The 24981-nt window shown below is 38.2% G+C and overlaps 1 protein-coding gene across 4 annotated transcripts in view; it reads left to right on the forward strand.

Moving 5' to 3' along the window:
• The window catches only part of LOC110979495 (laminin subunit alpha-2-like), a 72176-nt gene that overhangs the window by 11393 nt on the left and 35802 nt on the right, over positions 1 to 24981 (forward strand). For all 4 annotated transcript variants that reach the window (XM_022235341.2, XM_087148663.1, XM_087148665.1 and 1 more), the window contains exons 2-11: positions 12045 to 12340; positions 19348 to 19650; positions 20038 to 20151; positions 21184 to 21285; positions 21628 to 21745; positions 23129 to 23338; positions 23487 to 23581; positions 23981 to 24136; positions 24341 to 24481; positions 24705 to 24872. In XM_022235341.2, coding sequence (XP_022091033.2) covers positions 12045 to 12340; positions 19348 to 19650; positions 20038 to 20151; positions 21184 to 21285; positions 21628 to 21745; positions 23129 to 23338; positions 23487 to 23581; positions 23981 to 24136; positions 24341 to 24481; positions 24705 to 24872 — 1703 coding nt within the window. The remainder of the gene's footprint in view (positions 1 to 12044; positions 12341 to 19347; positions 19651 to 20037; positions 20152 to 21183; positions 21286 to 21627; positions 21746 to 23128; positions 23339 to 23486; positions 23582 to 23980; positions 24137 to 24340; positions 24482 to 24704; positions 24873 to 24981) is intronic.

A 24981-nucleotide genomic window follows, 5' to 3' on the forward strand; every position in this document is an offset into this window, starting at 1 on the left:
CTGCGTGTACACAAAGACCATACAAGCCGGAATAAATTAGTTACGCGTACTCGGCGTGCTCCATGTCAAACATGCATATATGATACTTGCCCACCTAATGGCGCACCTATGTGGTGAGAACCAAAAAAAAAAAAATGCCCTCTTTTGTTCCACTTGGAGCAGATAATACATGTAGCTGGGGATTGGAGCTGCTGGGATTCGATGGCAGTTCCATGTGAATTGATGACATGATTTATGAGTTAACTTAAATACTTACAAGTTAATACATATAAGTAAAGATGACAATGAAGTCTCTGAAATGCACTGAAGGCTGTAGGATTCAGGTTTTGTGGGCTTAATTCTATTTATTCACCAGGAATTTAATACCTAATCAGCTTATCGCAATTTAAAGAAAGCTCAGCACCTTTTAGAGTCATTAGCAGCTAGTGTGGTTGCTAGGTAACCTTTCATCTACATGTACATGTATATGTAAGTTTCATTATTAGGAATATTGTACATTGTAAATGATGCAACAGTGTAGCACACAACAGGAATAACCAACTATCAACAAGTTTGGGTGAATTTATTCTTTCTCCTTAAATATGGTCTTTGTTTTGACATTGAGCGTGTATAATATTGATGATTTTTGTTACCATCTGGGTGAACATGTACATGTTTATCCATGCCCTTTTCCCAAGTATTCAGTTTGCTGGCATTTTTGGTCAGAAATTAGTTTCTACATCAAGTCTCTAATATGACTTTAATTTCCTTTAAAATAACTGGATGTTAAATATGAACATAGAGTCCCGGTTAAAATTTCCTGGTAAGTTTCTCCTAATTCAGAAATCACAACTTAAAAAAGAGTCTTCTTTGAAGTTGAATGCCTTCAATAAAATACATGTATATAGGTTTGCTCTTTTCATTGGTTGTGTCAATTGTTTTCTCGCCCACTGGGTCAACTTCCTATATATGAATCAATCATATATGCAGCAATTGTATGAGACCTCTGTTCTCCCTGCAGGTGTTATACACCTGCTCATTAGGATATGCAGCACCTTGAGCAAACTCATATGCCAACTTTGTTTGAGCCAAAGAAACAAAGGCAGACATTTTCAGCCAACAGGAAGCCTGGCACCATGGACCCTCTACTTTGACTGAGTAGAAGGTCCATACTGGCACCATCTCCTGCTATGCCTGCAGAACATTCATCAGTGGTTCCTTATGTTCAGTTTAGGGGTTGGCCAGGGGTTAGAGTAGGTATCTCATGGTTGGCAAGGTTTGTGCCTCTAAAATACTTTGAGAAAGAATTACTCCAGTAGAAACTCAAGTAAAATTTGAGTTTATTGTATTGCATATTTTTTCTTTTAATTGTCCTGTCACTAATTTCAGATGGCTGGGATAAATTTCAGTCTTTGGAATTTAAGAAGTTTGCACCATCCTTGAAACATGCCTTGCCCTACACTATGTTCTAATTATTTAAATCTCCAGAGAGTCTGTTTATATGACAAGTTTGTTTTGTTTCAGAATCTAAAATAATGCGAGCCACATGTACAAGTTGAAGCCCGCATTTTAATCAGGCTGCAGTCCTACATGTATCTAGATGTAAATATAAAGGAGGCTGTCAAGGTTCATTTTGAAAAAAAATCTTGGTAATTGTAGGGCACCATTACAGTATGCCCTGGTCCCAACATTTGGTTTTGTTTATCTTCCACTTGTTCTACACAAGTCCCAAGATGATGTTACAATGTCAGCCAAGTGAAAGGCAGACCTGCCCAGATTGGGTCCAGGGATAATGGAAGTTAGTGTTGGTTTAAAATGGAGCTAAGGTTACTGTCATGCTGAGTGGTCTCATGTGATTACTGTGTGGGTGGCACAGAGAACCTGAGAGTTGTGATCCTATCTTAGGAATCTCAGGATTTCTGATTAGTATTTTCATTTGGTCAAAGCTGCATCATTGATCAACTTCTTCAGGGCTTCCTCTTCTTTCTTCAAAAAGTAATCAAATACACGGTGTAGATTTCTTACAAGAAACATATTTGGAGATTTTTATCATCAAATGGCTTGCTTTAATGTAAATTTTGGGGTTATTGAAATTTGATTAAACTATATAGTATGAAGCTGTAAAATTAAATAAGTGGCAAGCTAGCATTTTTGCACTACTAATTGAATGAGTGGAATAGACTTATTTCGTTGTTTAACTCTCAAAGTACTACCTCATCATGGATGGATCCAGATGGCCAATGGGCCATGCCCCCTCCGGAAAAGAGCCCTTTTTATAAAAAATAATAAGAAAATGGCATTTTCTTAGTCTGTTTGCCTTCCCTCCCTCCCCAAAGCATGTAAAAACCCCCACATTTAGCCTCACCCTGCAGAAAGGCCATACTATATTACTTGAAAAGTATTCCAAACCTTTTGTCCCCCCAAACAAGCACCCCCCTCCTTTGGTTCTGTATCTTCCATAGTCCCTCATCCTCAGATATTAGAATTCCAGGCCTCTCCCTGTGACTTATGAGAACAAGTCAAATGTTATGGGACTCTCTATAAATATGTCAAATCATTCAGTTACAACCAGGGTCAGTCACTCAACAGTAGGACCCTTCAGTGTGACCACTCAGGACAGGTCATAAGACACTATAATTATTTAAGAGCACTTTTGATAACCAGCCTGTTTGTGTCAGAGCTAATGTACCCAAAAGCATTTCAAATTTCTTAGCCCTTCCTGCTTTGTACTCATATAAAATGATCTAGGTAAATAAATTAACTTGTAAGTGGTTTCTGAAATTACAGTAGAGGTTGGTTTGAATACATTGAGGAAGGTCAGTATTTCAAAGAGGTTCAGCCAGGGGCGGTTTAAAGATATTAGATAATAATCACAAGGCAACTTGAAAGTTTAACAAAATCAAAGAAAGAGTGCTCTTGCAGAAGTTCTGGAAACCCAAGAATGAGAATTTACATACTAGAAAATTTGATTTTAATGCTTGTAAAGAAAGATGGGTTCAAGTATTTCAGTATTTGGAACATTCCATTGGTTTTAATGTTCATTTTCAGAAAAAAATTTTCTTGAAAATTTTGCACTTGCTAAAACAAATAGATAGAACAGTAATGAAATACAGATGACAACAATGTTTTTAAAGTTACCCGCCATCAGCAGGGGGGTGAACTTCTTTTCCAACAAGACAGAGCCGTATCTCATAGACTCCAACCATAAAAATCAGCAACTTGCACCATTTGGTTTGTTGTGTATATTTGCTTAACTGTTTGTGGGGGTCATTCTGACCTCTTGAGGGGCGTTTCAGGACCAGGGCTGAGCTCCATGGCACCAGTGAGGTCATCAATCATGAGGGGGGGGGAAGAGGGAAAGGCCCTACACAAATTGTGAGTACACAATAATATGCTATGCTTTGCATTCGTTATTCTAGTTTCATCAAGATGAAAGTAATTTGAATTCATAGTATAATTTCAGTTTTTATATTCTAGTTTTGACAATGCGTACACTTCGGTCAAGTTCGGGCGGCCTGTTCTTGACATGAGTTTCCTGCTCTCTCACTTGAAGGGAACACAACCCAAGAACAATATTCTCAGAACAGGATCACACACACCACCTCCTCATCAGGGTTGTACAGGAACGTACGGAAAAACTCATGAGATTTGATTTTTTAACAGCTGCAAAAACAAGCGAGATAGCTTACAAAGCCGGAGACAATGGAAATTTTGCAAATATAACATTAATAATTTTCAATAATACAGAAATGAATGTTTCTTTATAAATGGAAAAGAATTGGGCCAGTTATCCAAACATTAATACTCTCTAAAAACGCTGTCATGTTGCATGTTGCTTGGCACTAACTTGCAGTGATATCCAGTTGTATGTTCCCGGCATTCGAGCAGCCGATTTACCAACAACATATCGAACTGTTCATGAACAGATGAAAACAAGCCACCTGAACTCAGCCTTTGTATTTAGTTTCCCCTCCGACATGATTTCACTCAGCAGCTTTGGAAGAGGAGGAAGGGGAGGGTCAGAAAAGGGAACACTTGGTGTCACAGTCTCCTAGATGTTACAGTGACTTTAGGGGAACAAGAAGTGAAGCATCAACCAGTCTGATTCCTGCCTACTCCATACTCCATGCAGGATCCAGGAGCATCTTTTAGATTATATTCTGTTGTTCAGGTGCTGGGTAATTGGTTGTCCTGGTGGTGACCTCATCAGGCAAATTGAAAAGCCTCCTGGCAAAAAGTGCTTGCCAGACTCCACCAGTTACTCAGTAATCAATCTTTGCTCAACTTAGTACAGTGCAGTAGCCTTGGGAAACAATTATGCTTCAGATGTTCTTCCAAACTTACTAGATAGAGACCAAGTGTTCATCTTCTATGGTGAAGATTAGTGATTGGTGTTGAATTTGGTTCAAGTGGTTTCTATATTTTAAGTAGAATGCTTGAATTTTTGACAAACATTATTTACTGAATAACAGCTCTACTGAACCAAACACTGCATCTCCCAGAGTCCTGGAGACTAAAACTGGGTATGAGATATATCAATCATCAGCCTTCTTGTGGGCAGAATTGGGAGCATTTGGGCAAGAGACATCACCTTTGAGGTTGTAACTGGTTTAGAGGTCAACTTAGTCCATAAAGAACCGGCTAGTTTAATTAATATGGGCAGAGCTGTTTTGGATGTAGCCTTGCAATTGCCTTTTTGGTAGGAATGCTGCACAATGAATGTTGTGATGGGACCATCTTGATGTGTACAAGGTTGGGTTTTAATCTGGGTTACAAAAGGTAGTGGTTTTGGTATCATGCATGGATCTTTGGTAGCCAGAATGAAAGGAGGGATTGATGTGAGTGGGAGGGTTCAGCTTAGATGGAGGCAGGCACCAGGCATGTACATGTATGTACTCTATTGCCATTTCTAAAAATGTAGAGCTGTGTTAACAAGAGAAAAAGACTTCTCCCTTCTTCTGGCATTCTGGTGTCTCCTTGCTTCCTACTGAAAAGAAATCTGTTTGACATTGATGCAGTATTTGACTGGAATAAATACCTGGTAGGCCACCATGTTTGTCACTTGTTGACCCAGGTCATTCTGTAGGGGCTGATATCCCTTAATTGATTGATAGACTGACAGATTATGGATCCAGGGGTCGTTTTCTTGTGACTCTGAAAAAATGGACATGATCTTGCCAGCAAAATTACTTGCAGTTTGACATTAAATGGGACTGGTTGGCTTTTATTTCATTGTAAAATTTTAAGGTGGCATTGTTTCTTGGGATTGGTTTGTTCTAGGTAATGAAATAAGGCTTTTCGTCACTCCTTCCCAATCGATTCCGGATATGTACTTGATCCAGAACATTGCACTTTGTAAAGTTTGTAATTTGACTGTAGGAACAATAAACTTTGTTCCCAAAACAAAATATACAGTAGTATGGGAGAGTTAGCAGGTGACACCCCCAACCCAATGACCTTGCAAAATGTTGCTGATATGCAGGACCACTGCATCAATATAATAAATTGGATGATTTATTGGAGGGGTTGTGTTTGAAACAGGTGGTTCTGCATCCTGACATTTCCTGCAGATTTCTGGGGGGATGATGTTAGGATCCTTCAGGGCATTCCCAAGAGCCTTTTGAACCCTTGGGATTATTCTATTACTGGTTTGTGTAGTGGCCTTGTCTAGAATGATGAAGAGGGATGGGGTAGCTTTTACATGCATCATAGGGCACGAAGGTACCGAAGGTACCGGTACATGTTTGTAGACAGGTTTGGGAAAGAAAGAGAAATGTGAAACAAATGGTGTGAAGTTTGTGCATGTTCAAGTTGCTTATCTCATTTTGCCTGTCCTTTTTGGATCAGCCAGTCAGGCATCCAGTGTCGTAAAAAGGTTATGAGGTGGTTTACTGCCAGAATAACTAATGAAGTTGAAACATAACTCTTTCATCAACACCGTGAATCTGTAAATCCAGTACAATTGTCAACAATCTTTGTGTAACTGAACACTTCTTCAAACTATCCTTGAACTACATTCTTTTCAACACAGATAGACCTATAGAATCTTGACCATGAGAGTTATTGACAAAGTATGAAATTTGGGTAACTACAACCAGTATAAGTGATCACTGAGTTATTTACAGCACTTCTGTGGTACAAAAGTATCAGGTATTCATTCATTGCCTTTCGGCAGTCATTGCGACAGGAATCTATAAAATGCAACTGTCAAATTTCAAGGCTTCAATTTCAGTCATTGACAGATATGGATGTGGCTTGTGTCCCCAGAGGGATCTGTTCAAGTCACCTATGGACCAACATTCAAAAAGAATTGTGGGTAGGGAATTGTTGGTATGGATATGGTCATTGAAAACACTCTCCCATAAGGCTTTCATTCCTTCATACCTCTGTGTAAATATTCAGGGAACTAAACTTAAGAATCTGTTTTCACAAAGGAGGCTAATATCGGACTGTGAGATGCAGCGCTCACAAAAATTTCCTAAATACCAAAATCAACTTTGTGGGTTTGCTTCAGTTTGATGGATTCAGAACAAGAGAGAGAGTACATTGTATGCATCTTTGTTCATATGTGGCACTATGGCACAGAGCATACATAAGTCATTTTGCAAATGAGCCTATTAACAAGTGCGGATAGATGGGTACTTGGTGCACAGAGGGAGTGGCATTTAAACCACAGAGTGGAAAATTTAAATTGATTGAATTCAGATACCTTTGCAAAAATGCCAGTCATTTGACACGTATGGGCACAGGCAGTTTCACAAGTTAATGTCTGACATATCTTTGCACACTACAGCTGTGTATCCCACTATCTCCACATTGACTGTAGAAAGAAATATGACTTACTGGCAAAACTGTGGTGTGATCACACACACAGATTTTTTTTCAGATTGGCACCACAAAAGTTGATTTCACTCTCTGATGGCACACATTATGTTCTAAATTTAGTACAAGCAGGTGTGACAAAAGTTCAATTGAAAGTTCATGAACCACGTCCACCCTTAACAAAGAGCCTGCAGAGCTCTTGGAATGTTAACAGTCGTGGTATTTGCTTAAGGCACAAACATGAACACATGGATTTTCTGGTAACTCTAAACAAAGATTTAGGTTTAAAGTATTGTTGACTGATAACAAATTTTGAAATGTGTTCATGGAGTTCTATATTCATCATGCTAGATACTTCTCAAAGTCTTTGACCTGAGGAATGAGTTACTGTCGGGAAATTACATTACATCAAAACTGATGAAATTTAATGCCAACTTTTGTATATGTCGTATTTTCATTATTGTTTGTAACAGCCTTGAACATGTTAGAATGGTACATAATGCCCCTGCAGTTCAAATCACATCCTGATTTTTATGATGTCTCCATCCACCATACAGATAGACCTGGATATAGCCTTGTTATCAGTTGAACATATGGCCAAATCTCTACCTGATAATTTTACCTGAAGGCACACCATATTGACAGTCCATTCCTCACGGGGAAACAAGGTTTTCCACAGTCACAGAGATTATGATAACCCAATCATACATGTAATTGCCATTAGTAGGGGAATTCCCTAGGGCTGGTCTCTAAGTGTCAGAAGCAATTACTTCTCTTCTGATCTTTGAAGAGGAAATATCAAGATTGACACTTGGAGCAAGCTACAAATACACGCATTACGATTTTAGACTGTGCTTGTGAGGTTGTCTGTATTTTACAAATCTTGCTCCTATCTTCCAGAAAGAAATGTTTTGTCTTAAAATTTAAAGCATTAGTCATTTTTACTTCCTCGGGGATTTTGTTTGTGGTTTTGAGTCTTTTCCACTGGCACACCATGGCTTTGAAGAATCCAAACCATTTCTTCTCCCTTATAACTGAAGAAGAAACAAACAATTTAAAGAAACAGCTAGGCTGAAGCAGAGTTTAGGAGAAAGGCAATACAAATATGTATTCCTAGCTTCCAGCTTCCCCAAACTCATTTTACAGTTGATGGAGGAATAAAAAGCCAAAAAGGCCTCTCAAAATCTGTCAGTTATCTCACTCTAGGGCTACAAAAGAGGGGGGAAAAGCCAAGTCTTGTTTATGGATGTGCCAGTCAGATGTTCCAACTCCTTCCATCAACAATACTGTTCTTATGGGTCTGTATTGTGTATGAATGTTTAGGATGTCTGAATAAACTGCGCTGAATGTGGTTAACCACACATGCCTCCGGCTCCATTGACTACTGAGACTATGCCCAGGCCAATTTATAGTTACTATGGGTTAAAAGGTTTAGGAACACCAGAGAACAAGGCTTGCTCTTAAGTTGATGATCTTCACGTGTTGAAGTACAGAGAAATAAACCCAGGGTTGGAGGTTGTAACCTTGCCTCTTGTACAAGTACATGTACAGTTCATGAACAAGACATAAACGTTAAAAAAATTATTTGTGGCTTTAGATATTAGTTGAGAGGCGGGCTAGATGAAACTGTGTTGTTTATATGGATAAAGGGTTGCAGTCAGACTGACTCCTGAAAAGCTGCAGGAGTTTTATGTCATGGTAAAAGAAAAAATAGACACCTTTAGCTTTCTTTCCATTGCATGAAGAACAAATTCTGAAACATTTTTGAAGATTACATTGAAGAAACCTGTAATAATAATCTACATTTGAAATTAAGTATCTCTAATATTACGATATCTGCCAAATTTAATGCCTCTCATTATGAGATTTTGACAGATGTAGGCTACCTACTCACCTTTAGTAAACAGGGATTTGATGTAGAGCTTAAGTGGAGTAAACTGCCACTGAAAAGATGAATTTAAATGTATGTATAAATGTGATCAACATGTACGAAATGAATGCCGTAGCAATCATTCAAAGAGGTTAAAGCAGAGCATTATTTAAACTGTCACCACTGTTTCTGTACTCTCAAGCACTTCCCTATTCATCTCTTGTGGAACAGCACTTGGGGTTCTGATACTCAGGTGGGCCTACAATCACTTTATTGCTCAGTTGATTGAGATTGAATTTTTGGAAAATCCACAAAGAAAACTCCAACCCTCTCGGTTCTCCATGTTTGGTTCTCTTTGGGGAGTAAAATCAATAACCTAGGGTGGATGGAACACTTTAGTTGTCTTAAAGTCTCAGACAAAGCTGGAAATGATTCCCAGATAATGCAAACATTTATCCAGCCTGGCTTTGTAGATGGAACTCTCAATAGGGTGATAACAGTCCAGCTTTCCTGGACAGACCCACTTGTTTTCACTCCAAATCTGTGAAGAAACAAATCCCCCTGAGAATTGTACTAGTTTCAGTATTGAGCCCTTGCCTTTTTTCCGAGCAGTCACAAAGAAGGTAAAACTTTGTCTCACTGTATGCAGGGGTAACATTGCATGTACTTCTTGTAGTTAACAAGCCTTCCCAACAATTCACTTGACTAGTGGGGCATCTTTCTCCATAGCCACCACACTTTAACTGTTGTGATCTGTGCGATTTCACTCATCTTACATTCTCCATGTTCAAACCTCTGCATGCTTGTTTGGTTCACACTGATCAACATTGTCCCAATTTATAAACAAAAATGTGCCAGGTTTCACAGAGGTCTCCAGCCATAATGAGCCCTCAGGGGAATGGAATAACCCCTTTACACACCATTTCCTGTTCAAGTGCTGTGAAAATAGATCACCTTTTTGTTTGGACTTATTTGAGTAAAGCTTCTAAGAGCAATGTCCTTAGACAGCAAAGCTAATTGCTGGAGAAGAGAGGGAGAGAAGAAGGCAAACTGCTTTGCAGTGGCAGAATACCCAGCGATACATAGATACATGTACATACATGTACATGTACATGGTCTTAGCACAAAGGAGAGTCTGCTCTTGTTACTTATTGATTGTAGAGTGATTTTGGTTTGTATCTTCTGAATTGTTTATATAGCGCTTTCAACTGATCAAATATGAGCTCATGACTTCAGTTCATCTTTTGTACTAGAAAAAAGTGATATTCATCTGGCAGCAAAATGTCCAGTATTTATAACAATTTCTGCCTGTAGTTCAAACATGGAAGTATTCAAAATGAAAATATTCTCAGACTGAAGTATGGTCCACACATGTTATCAGTTATTATGTGTTATAAAGAAGGGAATTGTTTTCACTGAAACTGAAAATGATGATCACATATCATGAATCAATCAGCACTTTTGGAAAGACTCACTTCTACATGTTTTTGGGAGGTCTTTAAGTATTTTTGCAGACCTTCAGATCACTTTCAAGACAACACACTACTGACTTGCATGTACCTACAAGAGGCTAGCCATAAATTTGCTTAGAATCATAGAATTTTCTGTTGATCCCAAATTTCATTTCATCTCTGGGCACAGTCGTCACAATTTGGATTTTTGCCAAGTACATAAAAAATTTTGGTTTCTTTTCTTTGATTGATGACAAAAAGAAAGCTTTGAGTGTTGACGTCAGGTAAAGAAGGATAAAAACCTCTGGCTTTTCAAAACATTCTAAAAAACACTCAGAGGAAGTATTTCAATCACGGTTTCTATTAAAGTTTTCTGTCCGGCTTTCAGGTGGACCACTTCCCAAAAGCCATGTTCCCATTTGTAGATTTGCAAAATTAAATCTAATGGGAGCACGTGGTAAACTAACATCCCTGTCAACTTACCATGCCCGTGATGTAAAACTGACTTGCCAAAAAGGGGTGCGGAAGATGCCAAGGTAATTTAGCAGGGGCACCAAAAAGTCCAATGGAAACAGTCTCCATACAATGTGTATTGACCGCGACCACGTTAAACCTACGAACAAGACTGCCGCTACACAGAGATTGATAGTTGTATGGTTCCCAGTCTCCTTGCATACAGTACAGCAGCATGCTGCACACACACAATTCTTTGTCCGATTTTGCCAATTTTGTTATGATTTATACAGGGCTGGCAATGTATTCAGCTACTGAATATTCTGTTATGGTAAAAAAAAGTCCATGTGGGAATGCGGGATAGATTGACGTGATTGAATGTCATGGAAAGATTCCACATGGCTGCAGAAGAAATAGGTCCAATAGAAACAGGCCAAAGTGAGCTTCTGTTGAAACTCCTTTCTCTATTTAGTACTTGCTAAAAGGAATGTTTGCTGAAAAAAATACACCTGTTTCATATCTTTGGCAAGACCACCCTGCAAAACAAAATCCATTAAAAAAATCACCATCCAATAAATGAGTGCAATCTAAACTGAACATAAAACACCCAGAATCTTCAAATCCATCAACTCTACTTTCCAGCAGGTTTCAGTGCTACCAGTTCCAATGACTATTTGTAAACGACAAAAGTTGCTGTCTATACCAGGAAGTTTTCAAGTGTAAGGGTTGTTCGTCCATTCATCTATTCAAGGCATCTCCTCTGGGAAGAGGAAATGGCCAGACAGAGAGCCCGAAAGTCTGAGTCAAGTACATTTTGTTTACCTGACTGAAAGGAAGCTGTTTTACTGAGGGATTAGAGTTTAGTTTCTAATGGCCCAGAATTATGAATGGGTTCCTGTGTGTAAGCCTGGGGTGGATTAGATGATTTGTTTTGTTCAAGAAATACCTTACGCTCTTTTTTATTAATCTGTTTTGAGAGATTTTTTCCTCTGTTATCTGCCCTTTAAAATGTTTTGTTAGTGTGGGATAGTTTTGGGCCTTTTAGTGATTTCTACAAAGTAAAAGGAATGAACTATAATGCAATCAGATAAGTCATAAACCTTTTTAATGGTAATTTGGAGCATTGCCTTGGTATGTAAAACATAGTGTATAAATTAGCAATCATAATAATTTTCCTACGAGGGATAACTTAAATTTTGCACCTGCATTTTACATCTGGTAACCTAGTTTGATAACCGTTAGGGGCGCTCTGCTGATGTGGCAGTTAATTTCTCAGCGCTGACTAATCATGCAGGTTCCCCACACTTTTTGTTTGTATTTAGATTTCTTTTCTTTACTCAAACACTGCATGATACCAGAATATATAGGGAATGATCTAATAAAAATGATCTCTCCATGTGGGTTGGAGTATCAGTGGAGAATACTTGAGAAACTAATGGAGATGACTTTTTTGGTCTCTTTTCTCGCAGGTCTCTTTCCACACATCTTCAATCTTGCCACCAGAGCTCGCATCACCACTAATGCTACCTGTGGGGAGAGAGAACCTGAGATGTATTGCCGACTGGTGGAGCATGTCCCTATGGGTGAGATGCAGATGGAACCCTCCCATGCCCAATGTCAGATCTGTTACCTGTACAGCACTGACCCTAACCATAGACACCCCATCTACAATGCCATTGATGGGACTAACTCCTGGTGGCAGAGCCCCACATTAGCAAATGGGAAACACTACCACTGGGTTACCATCACCCTGGATCTACAACAGGTGAATCAGAGGTTAATGAATTGTAAAGATTTTGACAATAGAACACGGTTGAGCTTAAATTATCTAACAAACAGCCAACCTTGGCTAATGCATATCAGTGCTTAAAGACATGTAGATGGATACAATAACAAAGCAATGGAAAATCAGAAATCATAAAATCAGAATGAAGATAAAAGAAATACTTCCACACTTGTACACCTGTTACAGAATGTTCTTTTTTGTCATATGACAGAGTAGACTTTCCTTTGACTAATGTAGTAACAAGATAAAAGTATTGTATCCTAATACACACATATTTCCAATTGATACAACGTTATTTCACATTCCATGACAATATTTAATGTGCTAGTTTACAGCTTGTAGTGCGATTTGAAATGCTCACATTAACAGAAGACAGACCCACAGCTGCCAAAGCCTGGAATTATTTATTCAAAAGTCTTTAAATAAGGCAAATAAAATTTCCTCAAAGGGCAGACTCAGTTTATTCCTGCTGTCATCAGCTTTGTAGTGTGTTTAGGTGAAATAGCGGGTGATTTATCCCTTGAGAGAGATTTGTAGCCCAAACTTTCACCCATCGGTTTTTTTAATACAAGCATCCATCTGCGTGAGTCTGTCTGTTTGTCTGCCCTTATTTGTGTCCTACTGTTTGTCCTTTTCACCCAGCATTTGCACAAGTGTGTTGGTTTATTTTCCTTGTCAATTTTGTGTGTGTTGAGCTTCAAAGAAAATTTTTGAATCAGAATTTTCCATAGAAGAAAGCCTGTGCAAGCCTGCAGTTATTTCTGTTATGATGTTGGACTTGGAATCATTGTATTATCCCTTTTTTGTGGCATATTTAGTATGATTTTTATGCAGGATAACACAATGTTGTTTGGTTAATTTTCTCTTTAACAGTTCTGGAAGTTTCATCCATCCACATATTTGGAGCGAGCTTAGCTTTTAAACTAATGTTTTCCTTAACTTTTTTTCTTAAAAAAGCCATTTAACAAAATGAAACATTCCCTATGCCTCTCAATCAAACTCTACCCATGCTCAACAGCCGTATGTGTTCACAGAAAGAAAGCATTTGTCCTGCCTGCCAAATAAGCTATCAGTCAAGTACTGACTGCTTGAAATATAGGCCACACATATGTGGTCTTCATTGCTAGCATTCCAAGATGATAAAACAGTGTCTGGAATTTGCTTGAATTCTCTGATATAAACATGCTTTTTAATTTGTTCCTTTACAGCATGTGTAGATCCCATGCTTCTGTCATAAAAATTATTTTGATGGTAGTCTCCACATTCTTGGTTGATTTATTTTCCTGTCTGATATATATGCAATTTTGACGTCTGGTATTTGATTAACAAGAAAAGGTAACATAAAAATACTATTAAATTTCATGTAGAAATGTTGAAATATATTTTTAAAAGAAACATTAAGCAGAAGCATAGTTATAACAAAGGGTAAGAAAAAATAATTCATACTCAGTACACAAAAACCTTCTTGCAATTATTATTGGGGGAAAATCCAAGGGAAACTATCGTATGCATGGAAAATTTAGTCTGAAGAGGCCTCCCTCCACCATCAGCCATGTGTGTACTTTTATGGGTTGGCCTAGGTTCATGTTAAGAGCATGGGAACACTGACAAATTTGACTAGGCTGGTTCTGTTCAAAACCTTGCCTGGATGTGGATCAGAAGGGTGTACCCCAAGGGTACAGTAACCCAGATTGCATAGGCCAATCACCTTTGGCATTTCCTTATATTATACCTCCATGATTTTAAGAATTCATTCATTTTTTAGCTAATATTCTGAAAATAAATGTGTCACATTTTGCATCAGCCCTCTAAAATCTTAAAAGACTTTAGTTCAATTAGTAGCTAGTAAGATTCATTGAATCAGAGTGAACTTGAAGAATTCAAACCTCCGTATATAGACACTGAAATTCTTGTGGTCTTGTATATTTACAAAAAGGAAACCCATCATTAAATGACTTCATTCCCTTTATTTGTTCAGTTATACTGGTTTTATAATACTGGCAGAGTGTCCCTCAGTCCATGCATGTTATGAATTGAAAAAGGAAGATTCACCTTTTTCTCAAATGAAAATGAAATTCTTAAGGAAACTTCAGATGGAGTGGAGCTCTTACGGTAATGCTTTAGATCAGGGCATACAAATTCAAATTAAAGAATTCCTTTTTTGTGTGTAAAATAAACAGTGAGTAGTCTATGCAGTGCACTTTTGTGTGGTTCTTCAGCCTGATTCAGGGTCATTAGGAAAATTGAATTTATTGTATTTGTTCAGATTGAAAATCTCTGTATAATTGGGTTCTCGGTTACAATACAGATGGAGAGGGAATTGCTTCACACTGAAATCTATGAAAGTGAAAGAATCACATTTCTTTTTCAGTAAGAAATTTTGATAGTGTATTGTATTTAAGAGAAAGGTTTTCAATTTGCAAGAACTAGTCCTTCAAACCTCAACCATGTTTATACACACCTGTTATTCCTTCTCACACTTGACAAATCTCGAGGGTTGACGCAGGGTTGAAAACTGGTGACGATTCACACTTAAAAATTTTCAACCCCGCGCCAACCCTGTATCAACCCCAAGATTGATTTTAACCTGGGTTGAACTCAACCCTGCTCTGGACCCGGGTTGAGAATTTTTAATCTAGGTTGAAAAGTGTTTGTTCTCATTTCCAGGTTGAACTTACCCTGATAAGCTTTGTTCGCACAAAACAAGTGTGAAATAATACCGCGTTGAATGTGGGGTTGAAAAATCACATTTTCAGGACGGTCATGGGTTCGCCCAGGGTTGAGTTCAAGCCGGGTTGAGAGCTGTAGTGTGAAGAGGCCTTTATAAAGGCTTGTTGATGTGATTCACTGTAATATAGGTATTGTTTTCATAAATTTATTTCCAGGACTGAGAATACAGGTGTTGGAAATCAGAATAGGTTTGCCCATTTCCTGCACAGTGTGAAATTTCCAAAGCAGAGAAAATGATGATCAACCATACACAGGATGGTGGTTTTGCAGGACTACCTGTGTAAATACTGCTTCAGTTGATTTTCTTTGCTCAACAAAAAATTGGTTTTAAGTTTATGTCAACTTCGTCAGAAGTGCAGATGTGATCTGTTTAATCTCATATTGCTGCCTGCAATTTTCTCCACTACTCCCAGGAGTGGTAAAGCCAATTTTCCAATGATGCCCCGAAAATTCGGAAGCATTTTTTTCCAGCTTTAACCTGGGGGTATTTATGGATCCTATTCGATTGAATTCTGCTGGAGATTTAGCTGCTCTTATGCTTCCATGATTTCCTTACTCTTGAATGGCCAAGTGTACTGCAGTGCCAAGAAAGGTGAAAAGTTCAGTTTCCTATCAGAGTTGGTCTTGGATTTACTGGTGTCTGTGTCACCAAACCTAATCCACCATAAGTTTTGGTTTGGTGCAGGTGAAGCCAATCATTCAAACTTTAATAGGCATATGGTAGGTTGTTCTCCCTACAATTTCCAAAGCTCTGTTCCAAACTAACAGAATTCCACATGAAACTAAACAGTTGTAGCTAGTAACGGGTATCACTTCAGGAGCAGAATCTTTGAAATGAATATGCAGGTGGTAAACAGTCCTCTGGGCTCTCCTTAGGAGTTTTGTCTTCCCTCCCTGCCTCATTCAAGCTTTTATAAGAAGGAACAACCTTACATTTAAATTACCAAGTTTGCTATAAGAATATTTTCACCATTTAGTTAATCCAAAACAAAATGTGAGAAACCTCTTCTGTCGTATCAATTCCAGGACACATGTACATTTCAACTTGAACTTTTGTGACAAGATTTAACCATATCTAGCAACAGGCAAATGGTTTAAATGTATCATGTTTCTAATCAGTGTTTTGCCAGTAGTGTTCAGATATTGTACTTTAGAAACGGAAGCTTAGAGGGAATAGAAAGTTAAGCAGATTTGCAGATTTTAGTTCGAGTGGATATTGTGCTGTAAGTTGGGTATCACTTACATATAGTCCAAGTGGAATTTTCATATGCTTTGGGGTAGATCGTAATACAAATTCTCCAGTTAGTTTCCATTTTCATTGAGGGGGTGATTGTCTTGTGCTGTTTCTCTGATACTGGAAGACTGTGTGTGTTCTCTTTATTTTACTTTGTTAAAACTGATGGAGTAAAGAAACTGCTATGCATGTATTATTTAAGGTATCCCAAATAGCACAGAGTATTAACATTTCATGAGGTCCACTCCTTTTTTGGCAAAGCTTGTACCAAGGGACAATGCTACTCATTAAGAAATGTTTTGTTTGGTATCTTTCTTTCTGTAATGTTCCACACTTCTGGACACTTTCTTTATGTCCAGAGAACCAATGCAGATATTTTCAGAAATGCCACCTCTCTTCAAAAGCATACCTACAGAAGGCAAAGCCCCCACTCAATCCTTCAAATGCCTGACTAATTTTCAGACACATTTACTTAAACCTGAAAATTGGCATGTTTTGCCAACTGTCCAATGTGGACAGTATTTTCTTGCCTTGCCCTGTGGCTGTCACTTTACACACCTGTAAAATGTGTGACAGGAGCTTAGATGGTGAGTAATTCTTATTTTTCAACAGTGGTATTGAAGACTGCACATTTGGGACTCTCATTCTCACTAGTGGCATTTACAGTCCTTCAAAATTTTACATGTAGGCTAGTCTGTAGTTCATCATTTTAACCCAGCTCCTACCTGTCCTAAATGGAGTCACACAAGTTCAGTGGTATCAGATTTCATTGCTGTTTTTCACTTCACCAGTTGTCCATATTTATACAGGTGTTCTATTGTCAGAAATCATTTAATTAGTTTGAGCTTAATTTTTCTTCAGAGAAAATGCTTACAACCTCAGTAGGTGTCTTTCCGGGTTTACCATGTTGAATAAGAAAAGAGGCTTTAGTAAACACTTTAGCCCTAGGCATTTGTTCCTCTTAGGTGTATTCAAAGCCATCCACAGATCAAAAGAGTGTCGGGAACAATTTTCAGTGTACGAAACTGCTTGCACATGCCCAGTGAGGCTGATAGTTATTTCCCATGATCATACTTCTCATATACCACAGGTGTCTCGTTATATTGTAGATGGTTGTCAATCATTAGTACAGCATGATTCACTGAATAACCCCCAAGCATTTCCAATAAGCCCCTCCAACCCCTGTCAGCAAAGTTCATTTATATGTCACAATTTGAGACTTGAGAAGTACTGAATACATCTTAGCATATATCAGATTTTTAGGCCAACACATAAAAATGTCATTAAAACAGACTAAACAAAAAGCTTTTTAATAGAATAGAATAAATATTTGGGTTAGCCTCATAAAAATTGGGATTAAAGTTGAGTTGGTGTATATTAAATAAAGTTGAGATTGACAGAGTATATAGTCATACATGTGGGTTCTTGTTCCAAAGATGACTTAAGAATTATTCAAAAAGGTACAAGTTACTTGTTATGATTCTGCACATTTTATGCGGAAACCGTCGATTTAATGCACCACTGCAGACTTCTCACTCTGTTGGCTGTGAGCATTTAAGGGGAATGCTTTCAACAGTCAAATTTGTGTCCCATGTTTGTCTACATATCACCCACCCTTCATTTATACACCTGAATTGATTATGCCATATACTGACAGATCTACTCATGGAAACATTCCCATGGTAACATTCCCAGGTGTACTTGAGTAAGAAAGACAACACGTCAGTTGTCTGGCAGAGTCATACATCCAATTCTTTTTGTAAGCTTTGGAGGTAGATTTCCCCTTGTACCACCAATAGTACTGTTCAGAGTCAAGACTTTCCAAGATTATCAAATGGTCAATTGGGAGATACTATAACATTTTGAAAACCTATAGTGACTGCTTTCAACTCAGATTGACTTAGAAGACTGGAATTTTCCATTATCAGATAAAATCTAGACAAAGTTTTTGAATTCCAAAGGATAGGGATAGGCAACAACTTAGCAACAGTGTTTGTTAAAAGAACCCAAACCTAATCTGCTGAACTTGGGTTAGATTATAAACCAGCCTTGTTTATAATGTTTTTAGGGAAATCCGATGAAATAAATGTCTTCCAGACATGGTATTCTGAAAGACATTGCTTGTGGCTAGGGTCAAATAAGTTAATTTTCAGCTTTTCAGATTTTACAACCAATATTTCATATCTGCTACCACTTCCTCTGAACAAACTCTGTCCTGTTTGGCCCCAGGCCACTGGTTTTGGTTTGGCTTGGCCTGGTGTTTGAATACCCCAGTGAAGTTTATTGACTCTCTTGGTCTGTTGATGAGATGTGATGTCAAAACATATCACTTACTGCCTCCATAATTCAATGGTTGGTTGAGACAAGCCAGGACACAGGCCAAAGGCAGGGAGGGGCATGTGTCAATTGATGGAAGTTTTCCATCTACATCTCTCTCCATGTGATTTTAGAATTCTTGTCAAGATGGTCTCAGTGATTCAATAATTGACTTGAGTATTTAGTTTCTTCTCTGAGGGGTTTATCAAGGTGTGAGTAAACTCAACTTCTTTGATGTTGCAGGAGTTTTGTGTTAGACTGAATTTATTTTGAACGTGATGTAATGTAAGACAAAATAATATTTTCACCCTTGAGCAGAATGTACATTTCATTTTATTCTCTTTACATTTCCACCAGACAAATGCAACAAACCTTTAGGTTCTTGTGAAAAAAGAGAATTCCTTCATATGATACTAGTTGTAGTATGAAATATGTATCAGATGATATCAAGTAACAGACATAATTATGATGTCCTTATTAAAAAAGTTTTTTTGCATTTGTATGAACTGTTACAATGAGAATACCAATTGACTGACATTAAAAATTCTCATAAATTAATCTAGTTGCTTCTTAGGATAAAGAGGAACAAATGTGGCATTGAGTGTTCTATATCTTTCCCTGCACAAACAAATTCACCTACACCCCTGAGTAGCTCTGACTTTGCTTTTACATCTGTGGTTGTTTTCTTTACATTCTTAACTTATAGATCTTCAATGTAGCATATGTCATTGTCAAAGCTGCAAATGCCCCTCGACCAGGCAATTGGATCTTAGAACACTCAGTAGATGGTATCAACTTCCAACCTTGGCAATACTATGCTATGTCAGATCTAGAATGCCTGCGAACCTATGGGATTGCCCCAGCCATTGGAATGCATCGATTCCGTAGAGATGATGAGGTCATCTGCACGTCGTATTATTCACAGCTTGATCCACTTAGTAATGGGGAGATTCATACCTCTATTGTCAATGGCCGACCAAGTATACGAAATCCAAGTGAGACCCTTATGGTACGTAACAAGAGTGGAATAAACTGTCATTTTATAAAATAAGCTCTGTTCAGTACTGGTCACATTTTGGTAATATTCAAAATGTTTGAAGTGTACTGGAAGTTGTCCATTTTATATGGACTCATTTTACATTGTACATAATGAACATTTTTTTCTTTGCAAGACAAATTCTTTTCTCATTCTTTTGGAGGGGTGTTACTTGAGTTAAAAAGGTTAGGTTTTTAATGGGTGAAAATGGAAGAGAAAATTTCATTTTAGATCTTATTTTACATGTAAGCTGTGATATATTGCCATCAAGATGAACCTTAAGCAGTCACTCTGATTATCATAAACTCAATTCTCGTTGGAAAACTGTTGAAGATTTGTATTATGCCTTTATCCCTGCAGAAATTCATGGCTGCAAGATTTGTGAGGTTACGATTTCAGAAGATTCGTACACTTCTGGGTGGACTCATGGCTTATGAAAATAATGGCTTCATTGATGAGAATGTGAATAGACGGGTAGGCAATGCAATTGTTAATCTTCACATGGCCAAATCTTTTTCCTGCTGAGTTACATACATATATATAGTTACGATTGTATTTTAGCTCTTCAGTTTTGAAAAGCACATTGGGACAGTAATTTTCTATAAACAGTCATGAAAAATTAAATTTACACTTAGCAAAGAAATTATGCAAGTGTGAAGTTCTGACCTAGAGGATGCTGTAATGTACTGGTTCATTTCACAATTTTTGACTGCTATTTGCTGTTGTACCATTTCCAGTTCACCTTTTGGCACCATCTTCTGCTAGTTTGTTTATGTTTTCATCTTGTCACTGCAAGGGTCTTAGTACTTTTAGGTGCCAAGAGAGTTTTTTGCCTGATTGCCTGAATTGGGGGTTGCATGGGGTGTAGTTTAAGCACTTAGGAACACCCCATTGGGTTTTCACTTGATGGAATTGCACCAAGATAACGTCTGAACAATTGTGACAAGGTCGTTCAACCCTGTGCTAACTTGCAAGTAGCCTAAATGTCTGCTGACCCTTTCCAGAAAAACATGCCAGTAATCGGTATGGAAAACTGCTTATTTCCCCTTGAGAATTCTACTTTGTATTTGTAATGTGAAGTGTATAGGATAACATAAATTAAGGCTTGTAAATTGTCATGCTTGTTTAGTCAACTTCAAAGAACCAGAGCTATTTAGAAATCTGAGCCACAAGTTCTGAGCTAGGGTTCTGAACTAGGAAAGAAAGTGGGCAAGTGGGATTGAGTTGGAACTGACCACTTAAATTGTCCTTTGCTTTGCCCAGCAATTCAGGGTGTTAATGTTTTTAAAAAAGTTAAAATTATTCAAAATGTATTTTAAACCTCAAACTGCAGAGTAGGCTTGAAATAATGCACATAACGTTCTAAAGGTCAGAGTTTCATTACTTTACTGTTCAGTGGGTGCTAGACAACTCATTGTGCAGTGTATATCAAGTCACTTTACTTTTAGTTGCAAGTACTGTTTGAATAACCAATACTCCTGTGTTGTTGCTTTTTGGTTGGGGTAGTATTTCTACTCCATTAAGGATATCTCTATTGGAGGACAGTGCATATGCTTTGGTCATGCCCGCACTTGCATACAACACCCAGATGCAGGACCTGGTCAGCCTGTAAGTGACATAACATGAATAACAGGTTTCTATGAATGAATTGGTTGTTAATTTAAAAGCAAATAACCCCTTTGACTGTTAGAAATATTGTGGAGGAAGCATTGTTAAGGCACCAGAAATGTTTGATTACTGTAGAAGACACTGCTACAGTGTTTCATCAAACTGTATGGGATAAAGAAATCTTTTCCTTTTTGAGAGGTTGTGCTTTATTTCTACATTAGTTTTTTTACAATATAATGAAGACAGTTTGGTCAATTAAAACTCATATAAAAACTCGTATGAAAACTCTCTCAGCCTCACTCCGTTGCTTTGAACCAACTTGGGTCTTTTTTTTTTCATCAGGTGCTGAAGTGTGTCTGTGAGCATAACACTTGTGGTGAAAGCTGTAATGAATGCTGTCCAGGATTTATCCAGAAGGTATGGAGGCCAGGGAGTAGAGACCAGAGCAACGAGTGCGAACGTAAGCAGTTCAGGACAATACATTAAAAACCCAGCAAAGTTCATTTTAATGCACTTAAATTCTGCTTAGCTTTGTGCAATTCTGTCTCCAAGTATCAGATAATTTTTAGGAAATTCAATCTGTTTCTCATGGGAGGAAAGGTTCTTGAACCTGATCAATTGCCATTAATCAGAGTTGTAACGACTGGAGTCAATGATTCGACTCAAGTCTGGCACAATTTTTGGCAACTCAACTCGAGTTACCAGTGGGTAAATGACGTGATTCGAGTCTGCGACCAAACAACTCAACTCGGATCTCTCAGGGAGACTCGACTTGAGTACAAGCTTATAAGGCTTGACTCTTACGCTGGGGGAGGGGGTGAATTGGTTGCATACGCTTTTAGAAACATGTTAAAAATGACGATTATCACAGACTGGCCAACTATCACCCCAACTATTGCATGTGCAGACAGTGCACAGGACTCTGATGCATCATTCATGCAAGTTTGGGCAATGGCTGTTTCTTAACCACTCGACGATTTTGCCTGGTGTCATGTACTGTATAAAAAGTACATACACAAGCAAAATTCACGTTTAAGTCATAGCCACATGTGAAACAGTCTTCAAGCACCCCCAAAGCTCCACTATGCCATGCGTGCTATGAGGTTTGGTACCCATACACAACTGTATTTTACAGTTTATTTATTTACTCCATTTTCCTTGTGTGGAAAGGTGCCCAGCTAAATGCACAGCGTGCTTAATACTTACAAGTTTGTACCTGTACAACGATGCAAAAATTATTGTAACTGTATACTATTTTCCACTTGTTATAAGCTTTTGTGAAGAGAACAAATCAAATCAAAGGTACATTTTGTGACTGCTATTCCTGGAAGCAAAAACAATCGGAAAACCGTGAATATTGAGGCCTGTCATGGACATTATTTTTCCTCTTTGCACTATTTTCTGGTCGTCTACTGCACATTAACGGCCTTACATGGTGAATTGGAATGGGTCCTCTGGCACCACAGAGATATCGTTTTATTTGGTACTCTTTTAGAGGCAGGAGGGGGCCAGGAAAAAAACTTTGTACGCTTGTGAAGATGACAAAAATGGATGATCCCTTAGTGTAAATAAAAATACCAAAAAGTGACTTACATGTAGTTGTGTTTTATTGTACTTATTGTACTGTTCAAAAATTTGTGACTCAAATTGACTTGAGCTCAGTACTTGACTACACAAGTGACTCGACTTGACTCCTTGACCTAATGACTTGACTTGACTCACAGTGCTAAAATGACTTGACTAGAGTCACAAAATTCAGTGACTCATTACAACACTGCCATTAATACATCTGAAGATTCTGAGTGACAATCACCTTTGTACTGCGTGTCCAATTCCTTCCCAGCATGTAATTGTCATGGCCACTCTGAAACCTGTTACTATGATGAGGACATAGATAGAGCTCATGAAAGCCTGGATATCCATGGTAACTATGAAGGAGGTGGAGTCTGCATTGGGTGCAGAGATGGCACAACAGGAAACAATTGTGAGAAGTGTATTGATGGAATGTACAGACCACTGGGCATAGAGACTAATGATCCACAGCCCTGTGTCCGTAAGTGTATTACAGAAAAATTATAGAATCCATGTAGTTTCAAACAGTGTGCCAATCTTTTCAAGAAATCACTTTTACTAAACAAAAACTTGTCTTGTAATATGTAAGCAGCTTATTGAACCATTTATATTCATCATTTTCTCACCAGGTTGTGATTGCAGTGCTGTTGGTACTCGCAGAGATGATACAACAAATAGGCTTCTTGTCTGTGCCAAGGATGAAAGCCGAATGTATGAGGATTTGGTTAGTAATTCCCGGTTCCCCCTCCTATCTAATCGTCCTCCCTCAGTAAAATGTCTTTCATCAGAAACCCTTACCTCAATTAAGACTTAAAAATTGGAACCCTAGAGTTTTTTAAAGCTTCATTTAATTTTCTGTGATGGTCAGACTACTAAGCATGGATTTTCAGTTACTTGTTAGCATCTTTTCTGGTCCGCTGTTTGGAGCTCTTATGATATAGTCTTGCTCATCATTAATCTGTTGAGAGTTGAGGTATTAACCCTAACCCTCCTCAATCCTTCACCTGTTGGAGGACTGAGGAGTGTTAGGGATAAAGGTTTTTTCTTTTATACCTGTTATTTCCTTTTCTTTGGATAAGTGTCTACATCTATGACATTGTTTTCAATAACATTTCTCCAACAGAACCCTGGTGATTGTTTCTGCAAGCCAGGCTATGCTGGCCAGCGCTGCGACCAGTGTGCAAGAGGTTACTTTGGCTATCCTTACTGTCAGCCATGTCAATGTAACCTGGCAGGCAGTCGTAACCCAGATGCATGCCAAGGCCCATGTGAATGTAAAGTAAGTGAAGTATCCAGTAATAAATCAGTTAATTCCACACTGATTGGTTAGCCTGAGATCTTGAAGTATTGTATCTTCTTGTGAGTCATGATTAAAATTCTAAGAAAAAAGTCCCTTTAGGACCTACAAGATTTGGATACTTCAATTCCTTAACAGTATCAGATTTGAAGATGAGAATCGACTTGTTGATTTTCATGTTTGCAGGAAAATGTGATAGGACCAAACTGTGACCAGTGTAAAGCTGGATTTTTCAACCTGAATGAGGAAGACGAGGCAGGTTGTAGTAGGTGCTTCTGTTTTGGCTTATCCACCATATGCGAGAGCATTCCTTGGGCTATTGATAAGGTATTTCTGATTGTTTTCTTTCTTAATGTAGGGTCTTGTGTGCTAATATTGGTAGATATGTGCAAGTTGTAAATACAATTGTATGCATTTGTAGCATCTGTAAATATTTCCTTAGAGTGGCTTTCTGTTCCAGCTGGAGATTCAAAGGTTTCTCAAATATTGTACTTTGAGTTATTTCTTTCTCTGTAGTTTGGTGTTTTTCTCTCCACTTCACTTGTAACAGATCAGAGATATGAATGACTGGATCGTAACTAACCAAGAAACTTCAGCCTACATACATCCTCGCATCGCTGGACCTAACATGATTGCCATCAACCATCAGGAGGCAAGGAAACAGCTACAAGCAGATAACTATTTCTGGCGTGCTCCTCGACCTTATCTAGGAAACAAGGTATGTTCGGCCTTGGTTTGTGACCCCAATCAAGATCGCTGACTTGCTGAACTATTAAAGTGTTGTCTTCACACCCTGGAAGTAAAGAAAGTTTGATACGTATAGTGCT

Source organism: Acanthaster planci, linkage group LG18 (genome assembly GCF_054643075.1).
Source record: "Acanthaster planci isolate LZ-2023a linkage group LG18, COTS_SCS, whole genome shotgun sequence".
Lineage (NCBI taxonomy): Eukaryota > Metazoa > Echinodermata > Asteroidea > Valvatida > Acanthasteridae > Acanthaster > Acanthaster planci.